We start from the raw sequence: 23344 nt of genomic DNA, 5'->3' as shown, positions 1-23344 counted from the left end.
TGAAGACCCTTGGAGTTCTCCCGATCTCTTGTTGGTGTGTTGTTGTTGTTGTTCTAGAATAGCAAATGTCCTCTCTATATATAGGCCACGGAGAAAGCCTTTAGACTTACTCCATCAATGCTCATTCAAGAACCAACCATTCATCTTTCCCCATAACTCCATGGGAAGACCATTTATGAACCAACCTTCAATCTCCCTCCTTAACTCCCGAGAAAGGCTAAGAGGCACATCATGAATTATACCATGCATTTATTCCCAATGCATCAACTTCACCATGTATTTATACCCAATACATGCACTTAACTACGCATCAATTACCATGCGTAAGTTACCACCATGAATGCACCAACATTAGTACCATGCATTCATGTCATGCATAATATCTCCACCATGGAGGGATAGGCATCAAACCCAACACAAATGTTTACTGCCTTTTTTTTATCTCTTCATATTCCTTAATAAGCATTATAAAATTTATATTTTGGTTTTTCATATATCATAGTGCTCTCTGTAGAGAAAACACATGTTTGCTTATGTTTCTAACCAAAACATGAGTTTCTAGTTCTACTATGACTTTCATAAAATAAAATAAAAATTATCTTTATCCCCATCCTTAGATTTATTCTTCTTCTTTTTTTGAAAAGAAGGATAAAATATATTGATTGAAAATATTATATAACTCTCGCTCAATCAAAGAGATCCATAGATCACCTATAACATTCTCTTATCAAGTAGTACACCTACTGCACATTTGATAATGACACATAAAGACTCCTATATCTTGGACCAAGAAAGTACAAAAAATTACCCATAAATATATTCACCTAATGGTGTACATCGATATTGGATTGGGTTAAAATTATGTACCGTCTCAAGAACAAGGGAACACAGGGTGGAGGCCCACTACTCTCCAACTAGTAGAGTATTATTGGCTAATACAAAATGAAACATAAAGTTTGGGCCTAAGAATAAGGCCCAAACTCAACAAAAATCTTAAGAGAACTAGGTTGTTAGCCCAAACCAGTTTAATCACACCACGACAACTGTCAACGAAGATTTGCCAGACACCACCGCCAACCTCTTGCCCTTCTTTACCATACCAACTACCAAAGAGCAGCGCCACCACTGCCACATGAGACACGACTAGATCAATCGGAACCCCACCCCCATAACTGTAATCCAAAGGTCGTCGTTCTTACGCCGCTGACACACCCCGACACCGTGCCATACCACGACGAAACAATACCGTCTTCGCAGCGTACAACCCACTCCACAGTTTCCCGCCTTCTATATAGACCGTCGATGAACCAACTAGAAAGCGACCGCAGTTGAGATCTCCCTTCTCACCGCACCCCCTACGACGAATCAGATTGAGGGCCAGATTCATGCAGACCCATGGAGGGCCGAACAACTCTTGTCCGGTGACAATGAGAGGCACACCGCCACACAAGATGGAAGTGTGTGAAGATTATCTCTCAGGCGCCCAGAGAAGAGAGGAGCCCGTCCGTATAGAAAATCTGAAAAAAGTTTTGATTCCTCGGATTTATCTTTGATGAAAGGCTTTATGCTTTTTAGAGTTACATCTTTATAATAAAAATTGAATGTATATGCCTATTTACGGAAAAAAAAAGTAGTTTTTCATTTTCTATCTATATAAGTCATAATCAGACGCACAAAAAAACACTCCCGACTAATATTAAAAAAAAAATATTATGAAAGCGTTTTTATTTTTTTACCTTAGGCCTCAATTTGTCACGGGACGTCATTGCTCGAAAGGACCAAACCTAGATTGTAACACTGAAGCTAATATTGTTCTCACACTTCCCCACAACATGTTTCCAACCACTGTTTAAGAGATATGAATAGTTGCCGCTCCGCGAAAACCACTTATTTAATTGTAAGGTTTTCTCTTCTAGCCATGGTTGTATCACTTTCACTTCCAAACCATGTTTTGAAACCTCAATCTCTTCTCGCTTTTGTTCATTGAGAACCTGGTTTCTTGGCATATTCAGACGATCATGGTGGTCGCTCACATCAGTAGCGTTTATCACCTTGTGTATTAATTACTAGTTTGGCATTAGAGCCATGTAAGGATTCGATCTTGTTTCTAATGGCAAAGATCATGGCAACTTTGATAGTGCATCATCAAATGGCAAAGATCATAGCTTCTTCACCTTCTTCTTTGCATAGTTATAATAATATCCATGATGATCTTCAGTCATTTAATTTGGCGTTTTCTTTTCCCACCATGCATAAGCATAAGGAGAAGAAGCTTTATTGTGTTCACTGAAAGATTCATCTTGATCTTCACTGCTTTTGGAGCAACAAGCATTAGGACTTTGCTTTTGTTTCATCTGCTGATCTGCTGATCATTTCTTGTAGAAGAACGATAAGAAACTTCTTCATTCTCGCCATTGCAAATCATCAGATTTTATCTTATATCACTCCATAGCTTGGTAGAGATAACTTTCATCTTGTTCTTCACTATTCATGGTCGATTTTTAGTCTTTTTCTTGGGATCGAAGATACTCGTCAAACATTGTCTTTCTCTTGTGGATTTTCTACAACTCGATTGATGTAAAATCCAATTTCTCAAAATTTCAAGTTCTTCCCTTGGCCCTGGCTCTGTTGCAAATTCTTTCACTTTTGCCAAAATTTCATCAAAAGACTTGCTATACTCTCTCTTTTTCATATCTTTAAAGCTTATCCCAATTGATCTTCAACTCTTTTGAATTAATGGTCAGAAAACCAAGTATTCCTCAACACCTGAGATGATTTAACAATACTGCTTGAAACTGAGGTACTCATCAAGTTATTGGGAATCGCTTAGCATATTCTCTATTTATGCTAAGGAAACTTATTGGCCTAGAAACCAAAACCTTTTCCTCGTTCATTAAGTAGAAGCAAATGATTGCAAGACCTGCAATAATTTGGATAACTATGAACTTTTGGGCTTAGGACAGCTATCCAAAATTTACTAGGTTTGGGTAAAAAGTTTTGTACATATTTATAAGTTAGATAAGATTTTGTGTAGATTTATCAAGTAAACTTGGTCATTATCGCAACAACAAAAAAATTTAGTTGAATTTTTAATAGATTAATTGTAAAGTCATATTTTTTTTATTAGAATTGTAAAGTCATCTTTGGTTAATAACTTATGTAAGATTTGCTATAATTTATTTTTCTTAAATTGCTGTCAGGTTCGAACAGGACGAGAGAGAGGACGAGCAGGTCTGGCCCCTAGGCCTTAGTCTGCTGGGCTGCTGCTTGCAGTATGGTGGGTTGAGCCTTTGGGTTTTGAGCCTAAATCAAACTTGTTGTGGGCTCTAAACAAGATCTCTACTAAATCCTAAACGTAATTTTTCTCCAGTTAAATGATGAAAGGTACATATTGGGTCTTAGGCCTCTAATCGTTAAGAGATTGGTTATGTTGGGGGTGAAGTAGGTTATTATGCTTTCTAGTATTTCATGTCCACTTTTTGAACGTAGCTTTGCGCTGTTGTATTTTCAATTCGTAGTTTGTAGTTTGGATTAAGTCAAAGATGGAGGATAGTGCAATCCTCCCTGGGCTATAGCCCATGGAACATTTATATTTTTGTTCTAATTAAGTGGTTTAATTATCTTAAACATGATATGCTTATGTAAGTACAACCCATGTAATCAAACGGTGAAAAAGTTTCCTAGAGAGAAGTAAATCTGTAGCGTTGTCTCTTTTACTCAATTTATGAATCGAAGTTTGCTCAACCTTTTATTGAAAAGTCTACCAATCTTAAACCATAAGGATATATTTCGATTAAATTAGTTTTTTATTTATTTCTTTCCTCTTCATGCATACTTTTCTTTTCTTGTTCTAATTGGATTGTACAAATTTAATTTATTTCTATTTTCGAAATTTTTGTGATAAATATTTAGCCTAGTCAGTTTTAAAATCATGGCTCCGTCCTTGGATTAAGTTATTTGCTTTGTATGTGAGTAGTCTTAGGATTATTCATGTATTGATCGTTTTACGGTCATTATTGGCTTACGCCTAATGAAGTAATTTCAAGTTTCTCAAAAAGAAAAATCATACTTAATACTTTGAGCTACACAAGGTAGAAAATCAAAATACTAGAATCTCAAAGACTCAACAACCACCATTTTAAAACTCCAAGAGTCTTGAATCGGAGAGCCTTAAATAAATAACGCTTTTAAATTCTCAGAAAACATTCGATATCAAGTGATGAATCCATACGCTAGAAAAAATATTACGAATCATAAGTAATCCCGAGTTATCAAAACCATATGCATCTCTAAGTCTCTAAGAAACTCGAAACAAGCCTTGATTACTATAGTGAGTTTGAACTTCAAAGTTCAAACAGATTGGACGTATTTCAGCGTGTGGCGATCACAACCTTGATCTCCCTCTAGAGACCCCAAAGTCTCAAAACCTTTCACCTTCGGGTCCCACAGTAAAATCCTCCCAGGAGAGTTAAAAAGTGAGGAAATTACCAATAGAGACCGAGAGAGGGAGGAAGTTGAAAAAGAAGAGAGAGTAAATAGGGGTCTCAATCCGGGGGATTATGACCCGACTCTCGGAAAAGCTCCGCCTGTCTCTCTTCCCCTTCCCATTCTTCTCATCTCCGCGCTTTCTCTCTCCTCCTCCTCATTCCTCTAAGCGCCTCCTCGCCTCCCCCGTCTCCTCCACGCTCCACCTCTGCAAGTCCCTCGCACGCGCCCTCGCCTCCAAAACCCTAGCCCTCTTCTCCTTCCCCCCAATGGACGGTGACTCCTTCTCCTTCCCCGCCGACGACTCCACCGACGGCTGGGACTTCGACCTCCAGTCCCGCAACCGCGCCCAGCGCCCCCGCCTCCTCCTCGACTACCACCTCGACGACGACGTCCCCGACAATGCCGCCGATAAGGTCTACCTCCTTCCCTACCGGTAATGCCTCTCTCTTTCTTTCTTTCTCCGGCGAGTCCTGCATGCCGTGGATTTTGATTTTTGCTTGCTCGCATTGCGTTGGGTTTCAGGTGGTGGAAGGAGGTTCGGAGTGAGGACGATGATCGCGGCGAAGGGGTGCTGTACGCTACTTCACCGGAGGAGGACGATTCCGGCTTGGAAATTCTGATGAGTTTGAGGAAGAGAGACTCTGCCGAAGAAGGTTTCTCAGGTCGCGAGTATGCATTGGTCCCTGAAGCGACTTGGTGCCGCGCTCTTATACGGTAAGCAGTCTAATTTCTGGTGATTTTGAGTTTTAGGGTTTTGAATTTCGCAGTATTGAACGGTCTACACTACTGCATTACTTTGTTTAGCTTGTCTGGATTCTGATACATTTGCACTATCCTAAGGAAGCTTTTTCATTTTGTGGTAAATTCGTTTGCATAAACGCTTGATCACTGTATGTTAAAAGTGCAATGAAACGAAAGCTTGAGTGTAATATTAATAGTTGCCAAAGCTTGAATGGTGAATCTGTGATGGCTGCTTAATTTTTCACCCTGTTTGTGTCTATTTGTGCACCGCTGTTGTCATTTTTTTTCTTCTCTTTTATGGAGTGGCTTGGCCTACATTACAGTGGCATTTATTAGTCCTTTCTTCGTGTAGGCATAATGATTTTAATACAACAGCAATGGATGATGGCAGCTCCTTTGGTGACGAAGAGTTTTTAAAGGATGTCATTTCTTTACAAATTAGGCTCATTGTTTCCTGGGAAACAAATTCATTGGTTGTAAAGATCAGCCAAAAGGTCAGTTTTATGATTGAAATTTTTTTTTTCTTTCTTTGTAGCCCTTCACTCTCTTTATGGTTCTGTATTAGATGAATTCTCATAATTAGTTATGGAAGTGGGATAAATTTGGATCTTCATTTCATTTTATGGACATATAAATGTCTGGGAGAATAATACTCTACATTCGTCTCAGCATAATTGAGACTTCTGAAGTGTGAAATTACTGGTGCTTTTTGCCCGCATAGGAAATTGGTGCTCTTGTTATGATATAAATGCAAGGGATTGAAGTCCTGAACATGCATTGATCCTAGTTTGATTAATACAAAAATTGGAGATCTGATTGGAATGGTTCTCTGATAATTGGTGGAAACTTGGTGAACATAGTTTAGAGGGGGTGGTACAGTCCTAGTTGAAGGAATATCATATAGGGGAAGAGGAATCAGGTTAACAATTACAGAAAGACTAAGTGCCAACAGGAAAATTTTGATCGATAGTTTGACTTATTGCAGTTGGACCTGAAGCATGAGGAGTTATCTTTTATGATGTAAGTGCTGTGTGCTGTATGATGGTGTGAGTGTGAGTCGTGTGACAATATGATCCTACTGCAATTAGGACTGTTGAATTCCTCTTTTTTTTTTCTTTTTTCTTTTCTTTTTTTATAATTTTTTTTATAACACTGTACTCGTGACATGAATATGCTTCTTCCTGAAAAATGCATGCATATGATAAGTTTCGGTGCTTTGATCATATTAACTATGGGATGAAATAGCACCGTGCATGCAGCAGAAATAGTTCGCATTAGGATGTACTAGCGCAGTGGTAGATGGTAATGTCCATGCAAATATGCAATGTATTGATGGGTATAGTGGCTTATGCAACACAGTACTTATATGCTTTCCTTAGTCTCCCAACAGTTCAAGGATTTATCTCCAGCATATAAGATGTAATTACTAGGAAATAGGGATGACGTGTGTTATTGGTGGAGTATGCTTTGGACATTATATCTGATGTAGCCTTGCTTAATAGCTCATGCCACATTAGTTTCGTTAATTTTTATTGGTTTCATATCATCTGTATCTGACAATTGGGTGCAATTTTCAGGATAATGCGGTTGCTTCTTTTAAGAGAGCCTACATTTTGTTTAGTTCAGACCCTGAGCCAGTGAGTGAATTGACAGTTATCATTTACGACTAAACAGCATTATGTACAATTGTCTTATGTGATGATATTCATTTGTTCACGAATTATTGGACAGCTGCATATTTGGGACTTCTCAGGGCAGACAACCCAGTTTTTCATGAATGGCAGAATTAGTTTGCCAAATGACATTCCTGGACAACTGAACAGAGAGGTGAATCAATTTTATATGTTTTTTTTTACCTTTCTAAACTTGTTATTGCTTTCACCAGCAAGTGGCGGCCAGAAATTTTAGGATATTGAAATAAAAAAATTTAGTGGTATGTGAATTTGAATAGATGAATTATAACACTTATGGTAAATAACGTCTTCCATATAGAGGGAAGGATTAGTCAAAAAATAAAAACAACTTTTAGTTGGGGTAAAATGGATTCATTTTTACTTTTATCTTTGAAGTGTCTGTGTGAGCATTAGGATGTATATTGAGTTACCCTTGAGCTTAGTGTACCTTGTCAAATCAGAAACCTTGTGGGTCTTGTTTTTTGTTTGGTTTCCTTTGCTTGTGGCACGTAAGCATCCTTTCATAGGAAGATCATTTTTATGAGGCTAAAATGCTCTTGGAATACTGTCTGTAGATGGCCAAAAGCTCATTTAATTCAATCCGTTTTGCTGTGAAACCAGTTGAAGGTTTTGTCGGTGTTTGCTATTATAATCTGAAGTAGTCAAGTAGGTCATTCTTGAATGTCATTTTTTATGAATTGTTCATAACTGTTGTTTTATAATTTTTGTAACGTTCATAACTGGTGCAGTTGAAATTAGATGATGACAGAGTATCTAATTGTGCATGTAAAACGTTTTTGGCAAGTATATGTAAATTATGCTTCGTGAATGAACCCTTAACTTCAGCAATTGAAGGTTCATCAAATTTGGTGATCCATTCCAATTAAATCATGTATTCTTGAATGTTTTTCAAAAGGACCGGAGGCATAATACAGTACAATAAATTTTTTCTTTTTCTTTTTTCTTTTTAATACAAGTGTCGTAGCAACTTGATTTTGAATGCCCATTGTGCATTTTAATTATATATATATCTATGGCAGACTAAACTCCCTTTCATTTTCATGCTTTCTTTGCAGGTTCTCCTTGAACTGTATCTTCATGGATTCTCAGAGGTCAGAGGTTGGAGGAGTGATGAAATGGCTGAAAACCACTTCAGTATTGATGGTTGTATTAGTGGCGGCTCTAATAAAATGAACGGAAGCAGTGACTACATCAATCCCTACTTAAACTCAAGCAACTCCTGGCGAAGTGGTGTTATGTATAGAGGAGCTGGCTTTTTAGGCTTAACTGGAATAAAGAATCTTGGGAATACTTGTTTTATGAACAGTGCAATCCAATGCTTGGTGCACACTCCAAAGCTTGTTGACTATTTCCTAGGAGATTACCGGAAGGACATGAACTACCAGAACCCTCTGGGAATGAAAGTATGTGATTGCGTGAAGCTTTCTTCGTTTCCATTTTAAAAGGTGGAATCTTGACTTTCTTTGATTCGGTGATACTTAATCCTCAATTTCAGGGAGAGCTGGCTTTTGCATTTGGAGAATTATTGAGGATATTATGGGCTCCCAGTGCAAGGACAGTGGCTCCAAGAATGTTCAAGCAAAAACTTGCCAGTTTTGCTCCTCAATTCAGTGGCTATAATCAACATGATTCCCAGGTTAGTGAGTAATTTTGGTCATCTAGTTTTTCCCTAGGTATATTTATATACTTTTTAATTTGTGTGGTAAATAAGTTTACCATTTCTAATTTGGTGAAGTGTTTCATTTAGGAACTCCTTGCTTTTTTGCTGGATGGTCTCCATGAAGATCTAAATCGTGTGAAATGCAAGCCATATTTTGAAGCTAAAGATGCAGAGGGTCGTCCAGATGAAGAAGTGGCAGAAGAATATTGGCAGAATCACCTTGCTCGCAATGATTCCATTATTGTTAATGCTTTCCAGGTAAGTTGTCTTGCATAAATGTTTTTTATTTGGAATTAAAATTTCCACCTATACCTACTAATTAAGTTCGGTGGATTGTTTTTTTTTCAATTGTAGGGTCAATACCGGTCGAAATTGGTTTGCCCTGATTGCAACAAGGTGTCCATCACATTTGACCCTTTTATGTATCTATCACTGCCATTACCTTCCACAACAACGCGAACCATGACTTTGACGGTTTTAAGCACAGTTGGTGCTGCATTGCCAACTACATTTACCGTAACAGTGCCAAAGAGTGGGAAGCTTGTGGATCTTACTGACGCCTTGAGTATTGCCTGTTCTCTAAGAGATGATGAAACCCTGTTGGTGGCTGAGGTATATGCTGAACGTTCTCTGTTGAATGTCATTGGGTCGGGTGGGAATGCCATATTGTATGTCTTTATGGATGTGCCTGACAGATATATTTGTCATGCGACAGTCATGATGCTGTCTGCATTGTTTGTTATTTATTCATTGGCTGGTATTGTAAAATCAGGTTGCTGGTATTTTAAAAATCCAGTGGTCATGGTGTTGTCTGAGTATGGTTTCTAGCACTAATTGTTTGCCTTCCGAAAATCATTTGGCTTTTTGTGCTTTCACCTCTCACATTCTGTTCACATCTTAGATATTGCCAATACTAATGCTTCGAGCTATTGGTTTGTAGATATTCCGAGGTCGCATATTTCATTTACTGGAGGATCCAGCTGATTCATTAGCCTGTGTCAGAGATGCTGACAAACTGGTTGCTTATCGCTTACCAAAAGATTTTGAGCGATCCCACTTAGTTGTGTTTCTTCATCAGGAGAAGGAAAAGTAAGCTTTTAATTTCGTCGATATCTGAAATAAATCATCGCATCTCTATGCAAAATCCAAAGAGCGATGCTCCTTTGATTTTTTTTGTTTGCGCTCCGTTCCTTTGGTTTCTTTTGATTTATCCTCTTGAATCTTCATGTCTGATTTAAAAGTTTAGAATTTGAGGTTGTAAATACCTTTTGTGTATTGTTTTTTTTGTTCCTTTAGCATGCTAGTGGAATGTCGAAGGGTTTCTTCTTGTCTCTACGTAATAGTACAAGGCTCCAGGTTATTATAGCACTTGTACATGGCTCTGGAGGAAAGTGCCATAATCTCCTAACACATTCAGTAAATTGGTTGTTTTTTTTTTTTTTTTTTGGATATAATTTGACAATCATCTGTTGTTTATGAATATTTTTTATTTTATTTTGGTTTTGTTTTAAAAATTATGAATTATCTTTTATTGCCTTTTGCCTTTTTCTGTTCCCAGTTATGATCTCTTGGAAAGATTAAAATAGTGTTTGCATGTTTTATGTATCCAGTGTGAAGATTTCTTTTATTATTGTCATTGTTTCCAGGATCTGTATTGTTGTTGTTATTGTTATTCTGTAGACTACTAAATACTCAACTTTGTGTGCTGTCAGGTTATACTTGAATCAGGACCCAATTGGTATTCCGTTTTTAGCAATGGTGTCTGATCCTTGTTATGGATCTGATATTCGCAACAAATTCCTAAATAATCTAATTCCATTCTTGAAGCCTGATGGAGATATATCAGACATTTTTGATGATGATTCTGGAAACTGTGCTAACGAAGACTATAACAAGGAGGATGACAGTAGTCCTACACTTTGGGATAATGATTCTGACACAGACAGGGGAACAGTGGGTGAAGCACATGTGGATGGTGATTTCAAATTTTACATGGCAGATACAAGAAAGGAAATAGAGATGAATCAGCTGATAGTGGTCTCAGCGTTGCCTGTGATACCAAGGCCTAACATACCGGAGGTGATTGTTATATGGTCGGATGAGATGATTAACAAGTATGATACACACCTTATAACCTCTTTGCCCGAGGTTTTTAACATTTTCATGATGAGTGAAGAATCTGTGTCTCTTTACAAATGCCTTGAAGCCTTTCTGAAGGAAGAACCTCTAGGACCTGAAGACATGTGGTTAGTGTCTGTCTTTGTTTGAAATCATAAGCACAATAATTTCATGTCTTCTTGAATTATGTAAATATTCATATAAAGTTTTTTTTTGTGCATGTGTTTTGGCTCTGGTTTTTATGTATCTATTTTCTGATGTTAATTCTGTTTTTGTTGGTATTATTGTAATGATGAATTGCAGTCATATTCCTGGTGCCTATCTAATGCTGATTTTGCAATTATATGCTATTACTGACAGGTTCTGCCCTAGCTGCAAGACGCCTCGGCAAGCGAGCAAAAAGTTAGATCTTTGGAGATTGCCTGAGATATTGGTTATTCATCTAAAAAGATTCTCATACGACCATTATTTTAAGAACAAGCTAGAGACTCTGGTTGATTTTCCCCTTTATGATCTGGATATCTCAGCCTACATTACCCAATGCAGAGACCAGTTATCCAGTCGATACATGTTGTACGCAATCAGTAATCATTATGGTGGCTTGGGTGGTGGTCACTATACTGCATTTGTTCAGGTAAGTTTCTTGGACTGCAGATAGTTTAAGATAGTAACATAATAATATGTATCCAACTAATAAAATTTTAATTAACAGTTTTTGGAGCTTTATGTTATTCAGGTTAAACTAAGAAATGTTATGTTTTTATATTTATTTTTTTATATGTTTGCTTTACTAGAATATTTGTTTTTCTTCTCTAGGTAGACCCTTTTGATGACATGGATTTTCTAACAATTTTGTTCCCTTGCAGCTAGGTAAGGGTTCATGGTATGAGTTTGATGATGACAGAGTTTCTGCTGTTCATGAGGAGAGGATTAAGACTTCGGCGGCGTATGTTCTTTTCTACCAAAGAGTACCAGATGTATAGACCTATCACAATTGTATAGTTCAGTAATGATTGGAAAGCAGTTAGAGAGAGGAACAACACCCTGCTTAGATGAGAGATGTAGAGAAGGAAAACAAATGGTTCATGTTGTATAGCGTGATTAGCGTCTGGTGTCAGTGCAAGAGCCATAATAGCATTTTTTTAGAAAGGAAGGGTCATACTAGCAGTACTAGAGGCGGCGGCATAGAAGCATCATTTTGGGAAGGGGAAGATATTATCACTTCTTTGGTTTTTGTTTTAGATGTATATATTAGAGGCGGCATACAGGCAAACGTTGAAATTACATGAACTGCAGTAGGCATGTCTTCCCCCTTTTTATTAGTATTTTGTTATGGTGCTTATTTGTCTCATCATTGCATTTTTTGTTCGCCTTGTCACCTCAGTCATACCACATTTGAGTTGGTGTTTGACAAGAATGTCCACCAATCTCATTGCAGCTAGTTTTTCTCGTTCAATTTTTGAAAGCTATCTCATGTACTAAAGTCAGCTCTGTTTGCCAAAGGTTTATGAATGTATCAGTCTCATCTCCAACGTAATGGGAGTTCTGATATTGTCTATAGCAGGCCCCTGAGAACTTTGACCACTCAGGGCTACCAACAGATTAGCATCGAGTCTAGAAAACTTTGGGCATCGGCTATCAAGGAGTAATCGGGGATTTACGATTATTTCTTGATAGCTGTAACCGCGATTAATCCTAAAGGATGGTGTCGAAAAGAATAAAAGATTTAGACAAATTAGATGTTTTTGTTTTTGATTAAATGAGAACATTATAATTATTCATTATGATGAATCACATAAGATGAGCTGTGTAAGCACATACTCGGCCCCGACCCTTAACAAAGTAAATGATGACTAGTTTTCGAGGCAAATTAGATGTTAGGTGAGTTGGATCAGATTTTTTGGTGAGTGATAAATAATTTTAGTGAGAAATGAATAATAATTCAGGGCACAAATCTTCTGTCACCGTTTCTGTGTATCCTTCCCTGTAACCCGTTCAAATTGTGACATTTGGCATTTGTTGCTGACTCATATTTAGTTTATCTACGGCGTGTGTTAAGAGGCTAGTAATTCATTAATCACGGCTCAACATCAATTACAAATCCTGCAAAAATAAAGTTAAAATAAATTAAAAATATGAGTCTCACACTTGATCAAACTAAAAAAAATAAAAAGAGACATACAACTCATCAATCTATGGAGCGAAGATTTTACATCTGAAATAAGATATGAAACCATACTACAAAAACTACCGCATCACCTGTACTTGCTAACATTGTCGTCCTATCTCTGCCAGCAGCCATGAGGTAAGTGAGGAGTACCGGAGCGTTATTGCTCGAATACCTGATGCCAAACGAATCTCGATGCACAAATCACACGCGGTAGATTAGTTTACTTACAAAAATGACAGAAAAAAGAGGAAAAAAAGAAAAAGAAAAAGAAAAGAAAACCCTCGAATTCAAATGGTTCATTTGAAATCTTATCATCCAAGCGGAAAGCTTTTGTATATATATAATTCGAAACGAAGGGTTGTCATGACAACGGTGCCGCGAAAGTGGTAAGCAATCGGCAATTCGCCGTCCAGAATCGACGGACCTTCACTTGGGCAGCTTTCACGTTCAGTTGAGTTGTATACTTCTATTGGATGTGGGACTTTTAGATTCTTGCAACTATCTGTAAGTTTGGTTTTCTGAATCACTCTTCTTGTTTGGTTCTCAGGTTTTTGTTCCGGGTCCACTCAATATAGAGTCACCATAATCAAGCTTTGCTGTGCCAATGGCTACTGGTAACTGAACTTCTCCTCATAACTATCTTATTCTACAACCCTTATTGATGAAAACAGAAACAATTTATCATATGTTTATTTTGGTATTTATGTTTACAATATCTTTGGGATCATGTTAGCTCTATTGGGTCCTTGTTGAAGTTTAGACATGATCGGTTGTTGGAATTTTTTTATTCATACTCATTTGAGGCATTAGGAGTCGGATACTTCCCAAGCAAAGTTAATTTGCCCAGTAATGTTGTTAGGCTTTGTATATGGTTCAAGTAAACATTACCCTTTTCAAGTTTAGTGACTGATGTTGTTGTTATAGTCCCCGTTCCACGTGTGTGTTCGATTTAATGCTTTGTGATATTCTTTTCAGCCATTTAGGGATAATAAGAATTGATTTTCATCAGGAACAGAACAGGAGGATGCGGCAATTAGAGGGGGAGATAAGCTTGTACTAAGGGGTTTGAAGTTCCATGGTTTCCATGGGGTGAAGCCAGAAGAAAAGACGTTGGGTCAGAAATTTCTTATAGATGTTGATGCTTGGATGGATCTTCGGGTGGCTGGAAAATCTGATAATTTGTCAGACACCATTAGCTACACTGATATATATCGGTTAGTAATTCCTTTGTCTTGGAAAACTCATGTCGTTGTTCAAGTCAAGTGGTGCATTTCAGCAGTTTCACATTGTTGTCACATATATACCTCAAGGTTGTTATGGCTTTGAAGAACATATTAGTCTTTCTTTAGTCAAATCTGTTTCGATCCAGTGGCTGTGGTCTAGTCTAATTAATGCATTATGATTGCTTATAGCTGATTGTCAGATATGTAAAATTGAAGTACAAGGGCATTATGATTGCTCATAGCTGATTGTCAGATATGTAAAATTGAAGTACGAGGTGTATGCCCAAAAGAAAAAGTCGATACCACATGCTTATCATTTTATGGGCCAATTATAGTTTTCTCATATACGATACTGAATACATTTTGTTGTTTTCAATCTGAAAACCACAGCATTGCAAAAGAAGTTGTCGAAGGGCCATCTCATAATCTTCTGGAGTCTGTTGCTGAACTCATTGCATCTACCACTCTGAAAAACTATCCGCGGATTTCTGCCGTCTCTGTGAAAGTTGGAAAGCCTCACGTCGCTGTTCATGGTCCTCTCGATTACTTGGGTGTTGAGATATTTAGATACAGAAGTATTGATGCACTGAACTAATGATGTTACCATTTAATCTATGTCCATGTGGCCTGACACAGGTTTGCTTTACGTTTTCCTTCTCTTGTTCCTTTTATACACTTGGTGAAGTTGTTGTTTTATAGTTTGAACCATTGCACAGGTGACTGTTGTTCTTTCTCGTGCTTATGTTTATTTATTGAATTCTGTTATATTTATGATCTCTGATTCATTTCTTTGGCCCATTTCATTTTCCGGGAAGTGTTTAGTAACTTCCTAAACTATAGAGGACCAATATCTTAGCTTAGTCATCTCCTTATTTCTCAAATGTCCTTTGTGCCATCAATTCTGTTTATTTTTCCATTAAAGAGACTAACTCCTTAGTTCTCAAATGGTACTTTTCACCAATATCCATTCTTCTCCTTGGTTGTTGAATTCCTTACCAACATTTCATATTCCAGTTGTTGACTATGAAGTTGTAGTTTTGTCCATTTCGCCAGTTCCTTCATGATATTACTAGGGGTGTAGTTCTGTAGGTGATGTTGGTTTGAATTGACTGGTAATGGTTTAAGATTAAGAAGTGGTCGGAAAAACCTTTCTTAGGTGGACTTAACTGTGAAATTATAGTGATCAGCACCTTCAAGATTTTTGACAGATTGTGGGCAACAAGATATGGTTCTTGTTGTGTTTGTTAGCTGTAACTGAATCCTGCTTAAAACTTTTCTGTATGAATTTTTCATTAAGCTCTGCTATACCAGAGTATAAGTTGATGCCCAGATTCCTGAATAACCCACAGTGATACATTCTCAGTTATTTATGTTAGGCAAGGTATGAAACTATTTTCTAGGAGTCATGCCTTGATATTTGCCCACTCTAGAACTACTGTATAAATATCTAGTATTTGCAACTGCAGATATGAAGTCCTGTAGTTCATGACAATTACATTGAATACTTTTGTAGGACATTCAACATGTATGATGTAGCAGCAAGGTCCTTGGTAGTCAGGAACAAAAGAAAACTTGTTTCTCCATAAAATTCTTTAGGGGGGAGCGAGTGTGTTGGGGCCTATGTGTTGGTTCATGTTTTGTGCGAAATGTTGCTGACCGTAGTCCAACTATTTGTTAAATTATGTCCAATGACTCGGCCTTTACCCAACCTCTTATAACCGTGTTAGAGGTGAAATGATTACAGTAAGAATACACAGTAGTTTTAAACCAAATATTGTTTTCTCTCTCTTTTCTGATTATCACCACAAGCTGAAGGGGTTTGAAAAGCTAGTATGGTGTTTGTGATGAATCTGAACCCTGGAAGCATTGGTGAACCCATAGTTCCAAGTAATTCTTCTGTATACTGACCTACACTGGTATTATATCAAGTAAATATATTTTCAGTACGTTGCAGAAACATTATAAATAATTAAATATATTGCAGCATTAGTTGGATATTTTTGATCTGTAACGACCTTGTCTGAATAATTTTGATCAAGTAAACTATAAAGATACCGCACAGAACTAGTTAGAAGTTAGAAGTTTATTGCAGTTTGGAAAGGGCTGATATACACTCCATTGCCTAGATGATGACTGTTCCTTTATGTACATATAGATACTTCAGTTTAAGGGCCGTATGGAGGGGGTTTTGGGAGACCCTTGACGACGCCACAGAGAGGGGTCGTGTCTAGCAACATGTACTCGTCCCTGAGAGAACGTGCGACATTTTCAACACTCAGGTAGAGCTGCTGTCCTAGGTACGCCCTCTCCGCTTGTGCTGACCTCAAGTTCCACATTCCAGCGTTGTCGAATGTCAACATTATGGCGGCCCATGAGCCGGGATAGACTTGGACGGTGTGTCGACTTATGGCATCAAGAAGGTTGTAGTTCCTTCTCTTCTCTGGTGCCCACCTCCCAAACTCAATGGCAACGGGAAAGAAAGCGTATCCATCCAGATGCCATGACTGAATGCTCTTCCCGTGGTTCTCAAAGATGATCTCCACAAAGTCCCTGTAGGTTTGGTTGACAACATTAGGTGCCAAGGTGATCTTGGCTTCCGCTTCAGGTGAGGGGTCGTCCTTAATGATGTCGTACTTGAAGACCTTGTCAGCAACTCCAAAGTACTCGGCATACTTGAGTGGGGTTTCTGTGTCAATGTGGGAGACTCCATTCACGGCATAGCGCAGCTTGCCATCAACCTTGCTGGCAGAGTTGACGAGCTTGATGGTGCGGGTGATGTTAATGGCACCATAGTGATAAGAGCCTTGGGGGTTAGGCCTGGCAGCGCTGGCAGTGAGGTTCCATCTGAAGGAGCGAGCTTGGTTGAGAGACCAAGCCAATCCCTCAGGGGGTAAAGGGAGTTCCGGGTTCGCAGGACCGTTACCGTTGGTGTATCTGATAAGACCTAAACCGGTGAGCATGGTCTTGGTGAATCGGGTGTCTGCCACCATCCAGTAGTCCTTCGGTTCTTTGTCGGCGGTGACAAGCGCCGAAAAGCATTGTCCGAGATGCACATCGAGAGACTCGTATGTGTTCTGGACGACGTGAGAGCCTTCCATTTCTACAAGCTTCATGGTGTGGCCTTGGATCCTGAAATTGAGGGAGTTCTTGAGACCAACATTGCAGACTCTGAACTTGTAGGTCTTTCCGGGCTTCATGGTGAAGAGGGGCTCATCAGTGCCGTCTCCCCTTGCGTTCTTGCCATTAATGAGGACACCCTCGGGCCTCCCTAGAGAGCGACCCATGTCCAGTTGTTTCCTGAGACTGTTGTGGCTTTTGGTGTACCAGTCGCCGATTAGGACAGTGTAGTCATCCTCGGGATCAGCATATGGAACTGGGATCAAGAGACGACTGTTTACACGGAGGCCACCGAAGGCACCACCGGCTCTGTGCATGGCAGTGATGGGATAGTAGAAATAGCTTCCAATCTGGTCCTTGACTTGGAAGTGGTACGTGTAGTTCTTGCCAGGAGGAATAGGGCACATTGTCCCTGGTGTTCCATCTTGCCATGAGTTCTTCCTCTGCTGGATTCCGTTCCATGTGAACATCAATGGTTCATCAAGGTTGTTGAAGACGTTGATGACGATGTTGTTGTTGGTGGTGGAGTTAATATTAGGTCCTGGAAACTCGTTGTTGATGAGAATGCCTTGCTGGGGGACTCCTAGGGGAGAGATGGTTCCATAGCTAACATTCCATGTGAAGAAAAGGTAAGGATCCTCACCATGAACAACCGAGATTGCGCCAATCGAGAGGCACAACAACAGTAGTTTCATGGCCATGGAATCCATGTCTCTTGCTCTTCAACTCGATCAGCCCTTTCCAAACGCAATAAACTCCTAATTTTTTTTCTTTTTTCTTTTTTCTTATTCCCTAAATTCCTATCCCTATTTTATTTTGCAAGATATGGGGAAGAAGATTGGGAGATCTTCTTCTTTGTTTCTCTAAAGGGTCCCCAACTCCTTCCCTTTTATACATTTCACTGAGATATTCTGCACCATTCAAACTTTCCGGGATCGTCTCTGAGCTACCTCATCCCTGCTAGGTTCCGCGTGATTGAACAAAACAATAATAACAAATTATTTACCAAAAATGATAACATGATAGAGGGGAAAAAGAAAATAAAACCATGCATTAACCACACAAACCAAATCGTCATTCTCTCTCGCGAAACTGTCAGAAGATGTATATCCACCCCACATTTCCCAAACGTAAATTGATTATGGATGGAAAAAAAAAATTAATTAACTACAGAAACTGGTAAATTGCTTGAAAGTTTTAAAAACCATATTAAGGAATCACGTACAGCAGTACAAAATTTATAGAGAAAAAGATTTTAATGCTAATGTAATGATATGGGGACTCGTATAATTCAGATGTTCATAACAATGTCATATATCTTTGTTCATAAGCATTCCATTTGCAGTCAAAGGGAAAAGCAAAAGAATAACGAAAGAGAGAGGGGAGAGAGAGTGAAGAAAGTAAAATCTACACTAGTACTACCTTTCTTTAATATTAATTTTTTAGGTAAGTGGAGAAAACTCTATTAGGCTAAAAAACCTGATACAACCAGGTGCAACGCCTGGTTAAATGGGAGATAAACCCCTATATTTGCAAGATGAGAGGGCTCTTATTCGACATAAATGAAAAATACTACAGTCCAAAAAAGCCGGCAATTCAACATTACATCTGAAAAAGAAATGCAAATAAAAACCCTTAATCCTAAAACCGGACAAAGCACCTTATCTGCTTATTCACGAGATTGACGCTTAAGACCTTGTTGAGCAAAAAATGTACATCATATACTCCACATAATCTCATCTTATCTCATTTATGGGAGATAGGACTTTTATCATGTTAAGTTCGACCCATTCAAGATAACATATCTCTTAATTACATCATCTTAATTTAAGAGGAAAACCCTTTGATTCCAAAGGAAAATGACCAATGATGTGTGTGTGTGTGTGTGTTTGTTTGTTTTACGGCTGCACCCGGAAATTTGAATGGGTTGCCTACGTACCCTTGGGAAGGGATCAAGCCATTCATAGTTCAAGAATTCCAACAAGTGAATGACTTGTTGGAAAGGCTTTGATTTTGAAGTTGGAGTAGTGTTTAGGACGAATTTGGTGTAGGTCAACCAGGGATTCGATTTTGTGTTTGGATTTGTGTTTGAAGACATTTAGGCTAGTAGCAAGGTTTTGGCTTCAGGAAAATATGGAGATTTACTTGGAGTTGTGGTTGTATTTAGATTTAAACCTAGACTGCCTACATACCCTGTGAAGGGATCAAACCAATGTAGTTCAACAATTTGGGATTTTTGGTTTTGTACCGGGTATGAATTTTCTGAACCCAGTAAACAAATGCATTTTTCTCTGTTTCATGGAGCTTTGTTTTGGTGAGGCTCCTTCTGGGTTGATTTGGATGTTCGAATGGACCAAGGCTAACGTGCCTTTTCTGTTGTGATGACTTAAGCTTTGCACTTCAAACTTGTCACGGCCCAAAGACCATCTATGGCCCATTATATTACTTTTTGTTTTGATCCACTTTCAGGAACTCATACGACAAATGATTTTCTTCAGATAAACTCAAAGACTTCCAAAGTATCGCCACCCACAAAGATCGGATTGCAGATGGAAATCAAGTGCACAAGTTTGATTCGGAGATGGAGTCTCGGAGCCTGGCTTTATATATGGACGTGTTCATCTCCTTTTGCTGCACGCAATCGAAATCTACGCTAGGTAGGTTCCTCTTCCTGATTGGGTTTTCATGTTGTCATGAGAATTTTTCCTGATAATTGTTGTTTTGATGCCAGTGCTTTCTACCAACACTTGGAGTGGTTTTGAATTTGAGCCTGCGTTTCGGTGTCTTGTGTCTGAGCCTCTTGGTAAGCCATAATTACTTAATTTAAAGTTCATGGCCACAATTTGGAATAGATCTCATATGTTTAATTGAGGAATTTGTCCTTTATGCACCAAAAAGTTTCAAACTGGCCGTGTCTTTGGCGAAGCATGACTTAATTGTTTACTCCACCGCTTGGATTTTTATTTCGAATCCGCACGATTTTGGCTTCAGAGTTTGATGGCATTATTTGGTTATGAGGGTCATGACAATTACATATGTCTCCAGGATATTCCCTCTTGTCATTGTCGTTTTAGTTCCAGGAATTTGGGGGGACATTGACTCATGTTGGGAAAATTTGAAAGCGCATAGGACTTGTTTTTGCTCAGTCACTTCCATAAGCATGTCTTCAATCATTCTTTCAAATTTGAAAACTCCTGAACATATGCTTCGATTATTTCCTCAATGTTGAATGTTATCTTCTTGGTTTCAATCTGTTCAGGCTCACTTCAAACTGCTCAGGCTTCAATTCAATCTGCTCAAGCTCACTTCAATCTGCTTAAGCTCACTTCAATCCGATCAGGCTCACTTCAATCTACTCAAGCTTTGCTTCAATCCGCTCAGACTCACTTGTCTTTGCAGGCAAAAGTGTCAGTTTGCTTCTGAAGTCAGGTGAACAAGGTGGATCTGCTAGGTACACTTCTGTTTATTCCTTGGCTTCAAATATTTTGACTTCCTCCGCCAGTTACACTTCTGTTTCTTCAGCGCTTCAAATTCTGACTTCCACTTTTTGCTTGCAGATAAGAAATACTCTTCATTGCTTGTGAGAGTATCCAAGACGTCAAGGGTAAGTTTCTGCTCTCATGACAGCTTCAAACTTGTGTTGCTTGGAATGTTTGTTCTTTTCCCTTGTGTGGCTTGTTATGCGAGTGATGCAAGGCCATACGTCTCGTTGTAATGAGAGAAAAAGCTGAGCGGTCATAGTCTTCTTTTGGTGATGACCTGGAGGTGATCCGGAACGGTTTTCGAGATTTGAATGACATTGGGACCTTGCTTGTGAAGGTAGAGATGGTTGCTGAAGCCGTGTTGTAAGAAGCTCCTTAGGTTGTTCAACTTTTACTTTCGAGGCTTCCAGTGGAACAAGGTTAAGACTTCTAGATGATACAGAAAGATAAAGATGCTGGAAAAGATAAAGAGAGTTAGAATGAGAGCTCCACCTTCACTATCTTCTTGTTGGCTCGCAGCTTCTCTTCTTCTCTTCTTCTGCTCTTTCTTTTGCTCTTCTTCGTCTCTTATGCTCTCTTCTCTTCCTTCTCTTGTTCTCTTCTCGTTCTTCTGTCCCACTTATCATTGTGCTTGCATGCTTTTATAGAGTCTTTGAGGAGATAAGATAAGATCAGATAGTAACTGGAATTTGAAAATTTCAAACTCCTTGTGTCATGTATTTCGGTATTGACTGGGTGAGTTTGTTGGATTCTTTCTGCAACGTATGCCGCAAAGAATGGTATTGTTGTAGCCACCTTCTTTGACCATCATTTGAAGATAAAGCTTGGATTTTACTCAGCTTATCTATGTTGTTTTTGTTTCATTTCTTTTGGTTGTATATTTCATCATCATTTTTTTTATTCAAACAGACCTACGTACTATTATACGTTTCCACACAGCAAACTAGCGAACAACTATGACTTAGTTGTTGTATAGGTGTAGAAGTATCACTCCCCCAAATGTTCAAAAACATATCCAGCCCACATGAAAACAAGAAAAAGGAAAACTGAGAGCCCGAATGCCCAGTTCACCAAATCGCATTACTGTAGCCTAGCTAAACTGTCACATCCCGACCCTTATATTTTTACCTTATTTACTAGCCTGATTATAATAAGAATTTTACCGTCTTCGTCATTGTGAAAATAGTTTAATTGGTCCCTAAAGGGGTTTCGGGGACGATTATGTGCGGAGGATTATTCGTATGGAGAAAATACGACGACGGTAAAAATAGTAAATTTTAGCTAGTAAAAGGTAATTTTTATTCGGGTATTATTTTTCGGGGTGTTTCATTTTTTTTTGGAATTGGGTTGATAGGTTGGACCGGTGGAGGCCCAACCCATTCTTTTTCTTCCTCCCTTTCTCTTTTTTTTTTCCTCTTTTCTTTTCCTCTCCCCGAGCTCTCTCTTCCCGCCGGACTTCCAGCCGTCCTCCCGCCGCCGTCCGGCCACCAACCGCCGCCACACCGGTCCCGTTCGGTCGACCTCCAACCCAGCAACCTCCCTGGACCGGTGAGAGGAGCCCTAGCTCCGCCGTGAGTGAGCGGTGCCACCCGTAAGGTCCGACTGTCCAAAGCTTCACTTCGCCGGAACTTCCTCCTCCGGCCACCAATCCGGGCAAGCTTGGTACGGTTTTGTAGCCCTCCTCCCGTGCAACAACCCCTCCAAGCAGCTCCCTCCCTCTTGAGCTAGGTAAGGAGAAATTTGAGGTGGAAGTTTTATGGTGTTTAAGTTGTTTTCGTTCGATTAGCCTAGTTAGGCTTGGAATTGGGTGATGTGTTAGTCATGGAAGTTGTAGAGGAGATTGAGAGGAAGATTCTGTTAAAATTTGGTAGCATTTGCAGGTCGCCGGAGTTGGTCGCCGGCCGCTGCTGCTGTTTTGGGAAATTGTCTGGTTTTTGATGTAGAATATTAAGGGGATATTATTGAGGTGAATTTTGGAATTTTTGGATGAGATTTGGATAGGTTTGTGAATTTCCGAAGTGTGGTATTTTTGGCGGGTAATTAATGTAGAATCCGGCCGTAGGATTTAAGTCGTATTTTGGAGAGGTTGTATTTACGACTGTTGAGTATGATATTTAAGTTCGGATCGTTCCAACGTAAGAATATCGAAGTTAGGCAATGATGAGCGTAATTATGGCTCTCGGGTAATTTTGCCTATTTTGATTTAAATATTGGATTATTTGGTTGGGAATTAATATTATATTTGGAACAGGACGTGAGGAGGCTCGGGCAGACGAGACCCCAGATCGACATCAGGCTTAGGCCTAATTTGTGAGTGGACTTTTATTTGAAATAATATGCATGCTATGGTTCATGATTGAACATTTCTTTTTGTTGGAGTTATGACGTCAATTAATTTTGACGCTTTTATTTCTCTTAGAGAGTTACCGAAAATGGGATTTTCGGTGAATATAAATATGTAATTATGAGAGAGTATGTATAGGAAATGCTAGCTAGCCATATGTGTCTGTCCACCTTAATGGCGTAGCATATAGCCGCATTATGGTGTGACGTGAGCGTTGGACGTAAGCGTAGTAGCCCTTATTTGAGTGTTTAATTCATATAGGGGGTATGGACACATATTTATACACCCGTCTGTCCACCTTAATGGA

The 23344-nt window shown here is 39.0% G+C and overlaps 3 protein-coding genes across 4 annotated transcripts; 2 read left to right on the top strand and 1 right to left on the bottom strand.

Annotated features, from left to right (window-relative positions):
• The first annotated feature begins 5606 nt into the window (after positions 1–5606).
• On the top strand, positions 5607–12050 carry LOC101298734 (ubiquitin carboxyl-terminal hydrolase 8-like). The gene is made up of 11 exons (XM_004305527.1): positions 5607–5723; positions 6807–6866; positions 6961–7056; positions 7979–8326; positions 8419–8559; positions 8671–8841; positions 8938–9195; positions 9524–9672; positions 10296–10829; positions 11062–11335; positions 11568–12050. Exons 1-11 carry the CDS (start codon positions 5607–5609, stop codon positions 11682–11684), a joined length of 2265 nt encoding a protein of 754 aa, XP_004305575.1. The 3' UTR covers positions 11685–12050.
• A 1012-nt stretch (positions 12051–13062) lies between these two features.
• On the top strand, positions 13063–15694 carry LOC101311108 (dihydroneopterin aldolase-like). 2 transcript variants are annotated; one of them, XM_004303381.1, is made up of 5 exons: positions 13063–13321; positions 13419–13485; positions 13881–14085; positions 14485–14730; positions 15608–15694. In XM_004303381.1, the coding sequence occupies exons 2-4, from the start codon at positions 13476–13478 to the stop codon at positions 14687–14689; spliced, it is 420 nt and encodes a 139-aa protein (XP_004303429.1). In that variant the 5' UTR covers positions 13063–13321; positions 13419–13475; the 3' UTR covers positions 14690–14730; positions 15608–15694. The 2 variants fall into 2 exon arrangements, with proteins under 2 accessions (XP_004303429.1, XP_004303428.1); XM_004303380.1 differs by lacking the exon at positions 15608–15694 and having other exon boundaries at positions 14485–14890.
• Positions 15695–16259: 565 nt separating this feature from the next.
• On the bottom strand, positions 16260–17952 carry LOC101298449 (L-ascorbate oxidase homolog). Its single transcript, XM_004305526.1, has one exon. The coding sequence runs from the start codon at positions 17919–17921 to the stop codon at positions 16260–16262; it is 1662 nt and encodes a 553-aa protein (XP_004305574.1). The 5' UTR covers positions 17922–17952.
• Positions 17953–23344: the final 5392 nt, after the last annotated feature.

The sequence above is a fragment of the Fragaria vesca genome, linkage group LG6, assembly GCF_000184155.1.
Source record: "Fragaria vesca subsp. vesca linkage group LG6, FraVesHawaii_1.0, whole genome shotgun sequence".
NCBI lineage: Eukaryota > Viridiplantae > Streptophyta > Magnoliopsida > Rosales > Rosaceae > Fragaria > Fragaria vesca.
This window is presented reverse-complemented; position numbering and strand designations above follow the sequence as displayed.

Excerpts from the sequence above, each read along its gene's own strand:
- LOC101311108 (XM_004303381.1), top strand. Across the intron at positions 14,086-14,484 it reads AGCTACACTGATATATATCG|CATTGCAAAAGAAGTTGTCG; the intron begins GTTAGTAATTCC and ends TGAAAACCACAG.
- LOC101298449 (XM_004305526.1), bottom strand. The coding sequence starts at position 17,921 with ATGGATTCCATGGCCATGAAACTACTGTTGTTGTGCCTCTCGATTGGC.
- LOC101298734 (XM_004305527.1), top strand. The coding sequence starts at position 5,607 with ATGGATGATGGCAGCTCCTTTGGTGACGAAGAGTTTTTAAAGGATGTC. Across the intron at positions 8,842-8,937 it reads TTATTGTTAATGCTTTCCAG|GGTCAATACCGGTCGAAATT; the intron begins GTAAGTTGTCTT and ends TTTCAATTGTAG. Across the intron at positions 9,673-10,295 it reads CTTCATCAGGAGAAGGAAAA|GTTATACTTGAATCAGGACC; the intron begins GTAAGCTTTTAA and ends GTGTGCTGTCAG.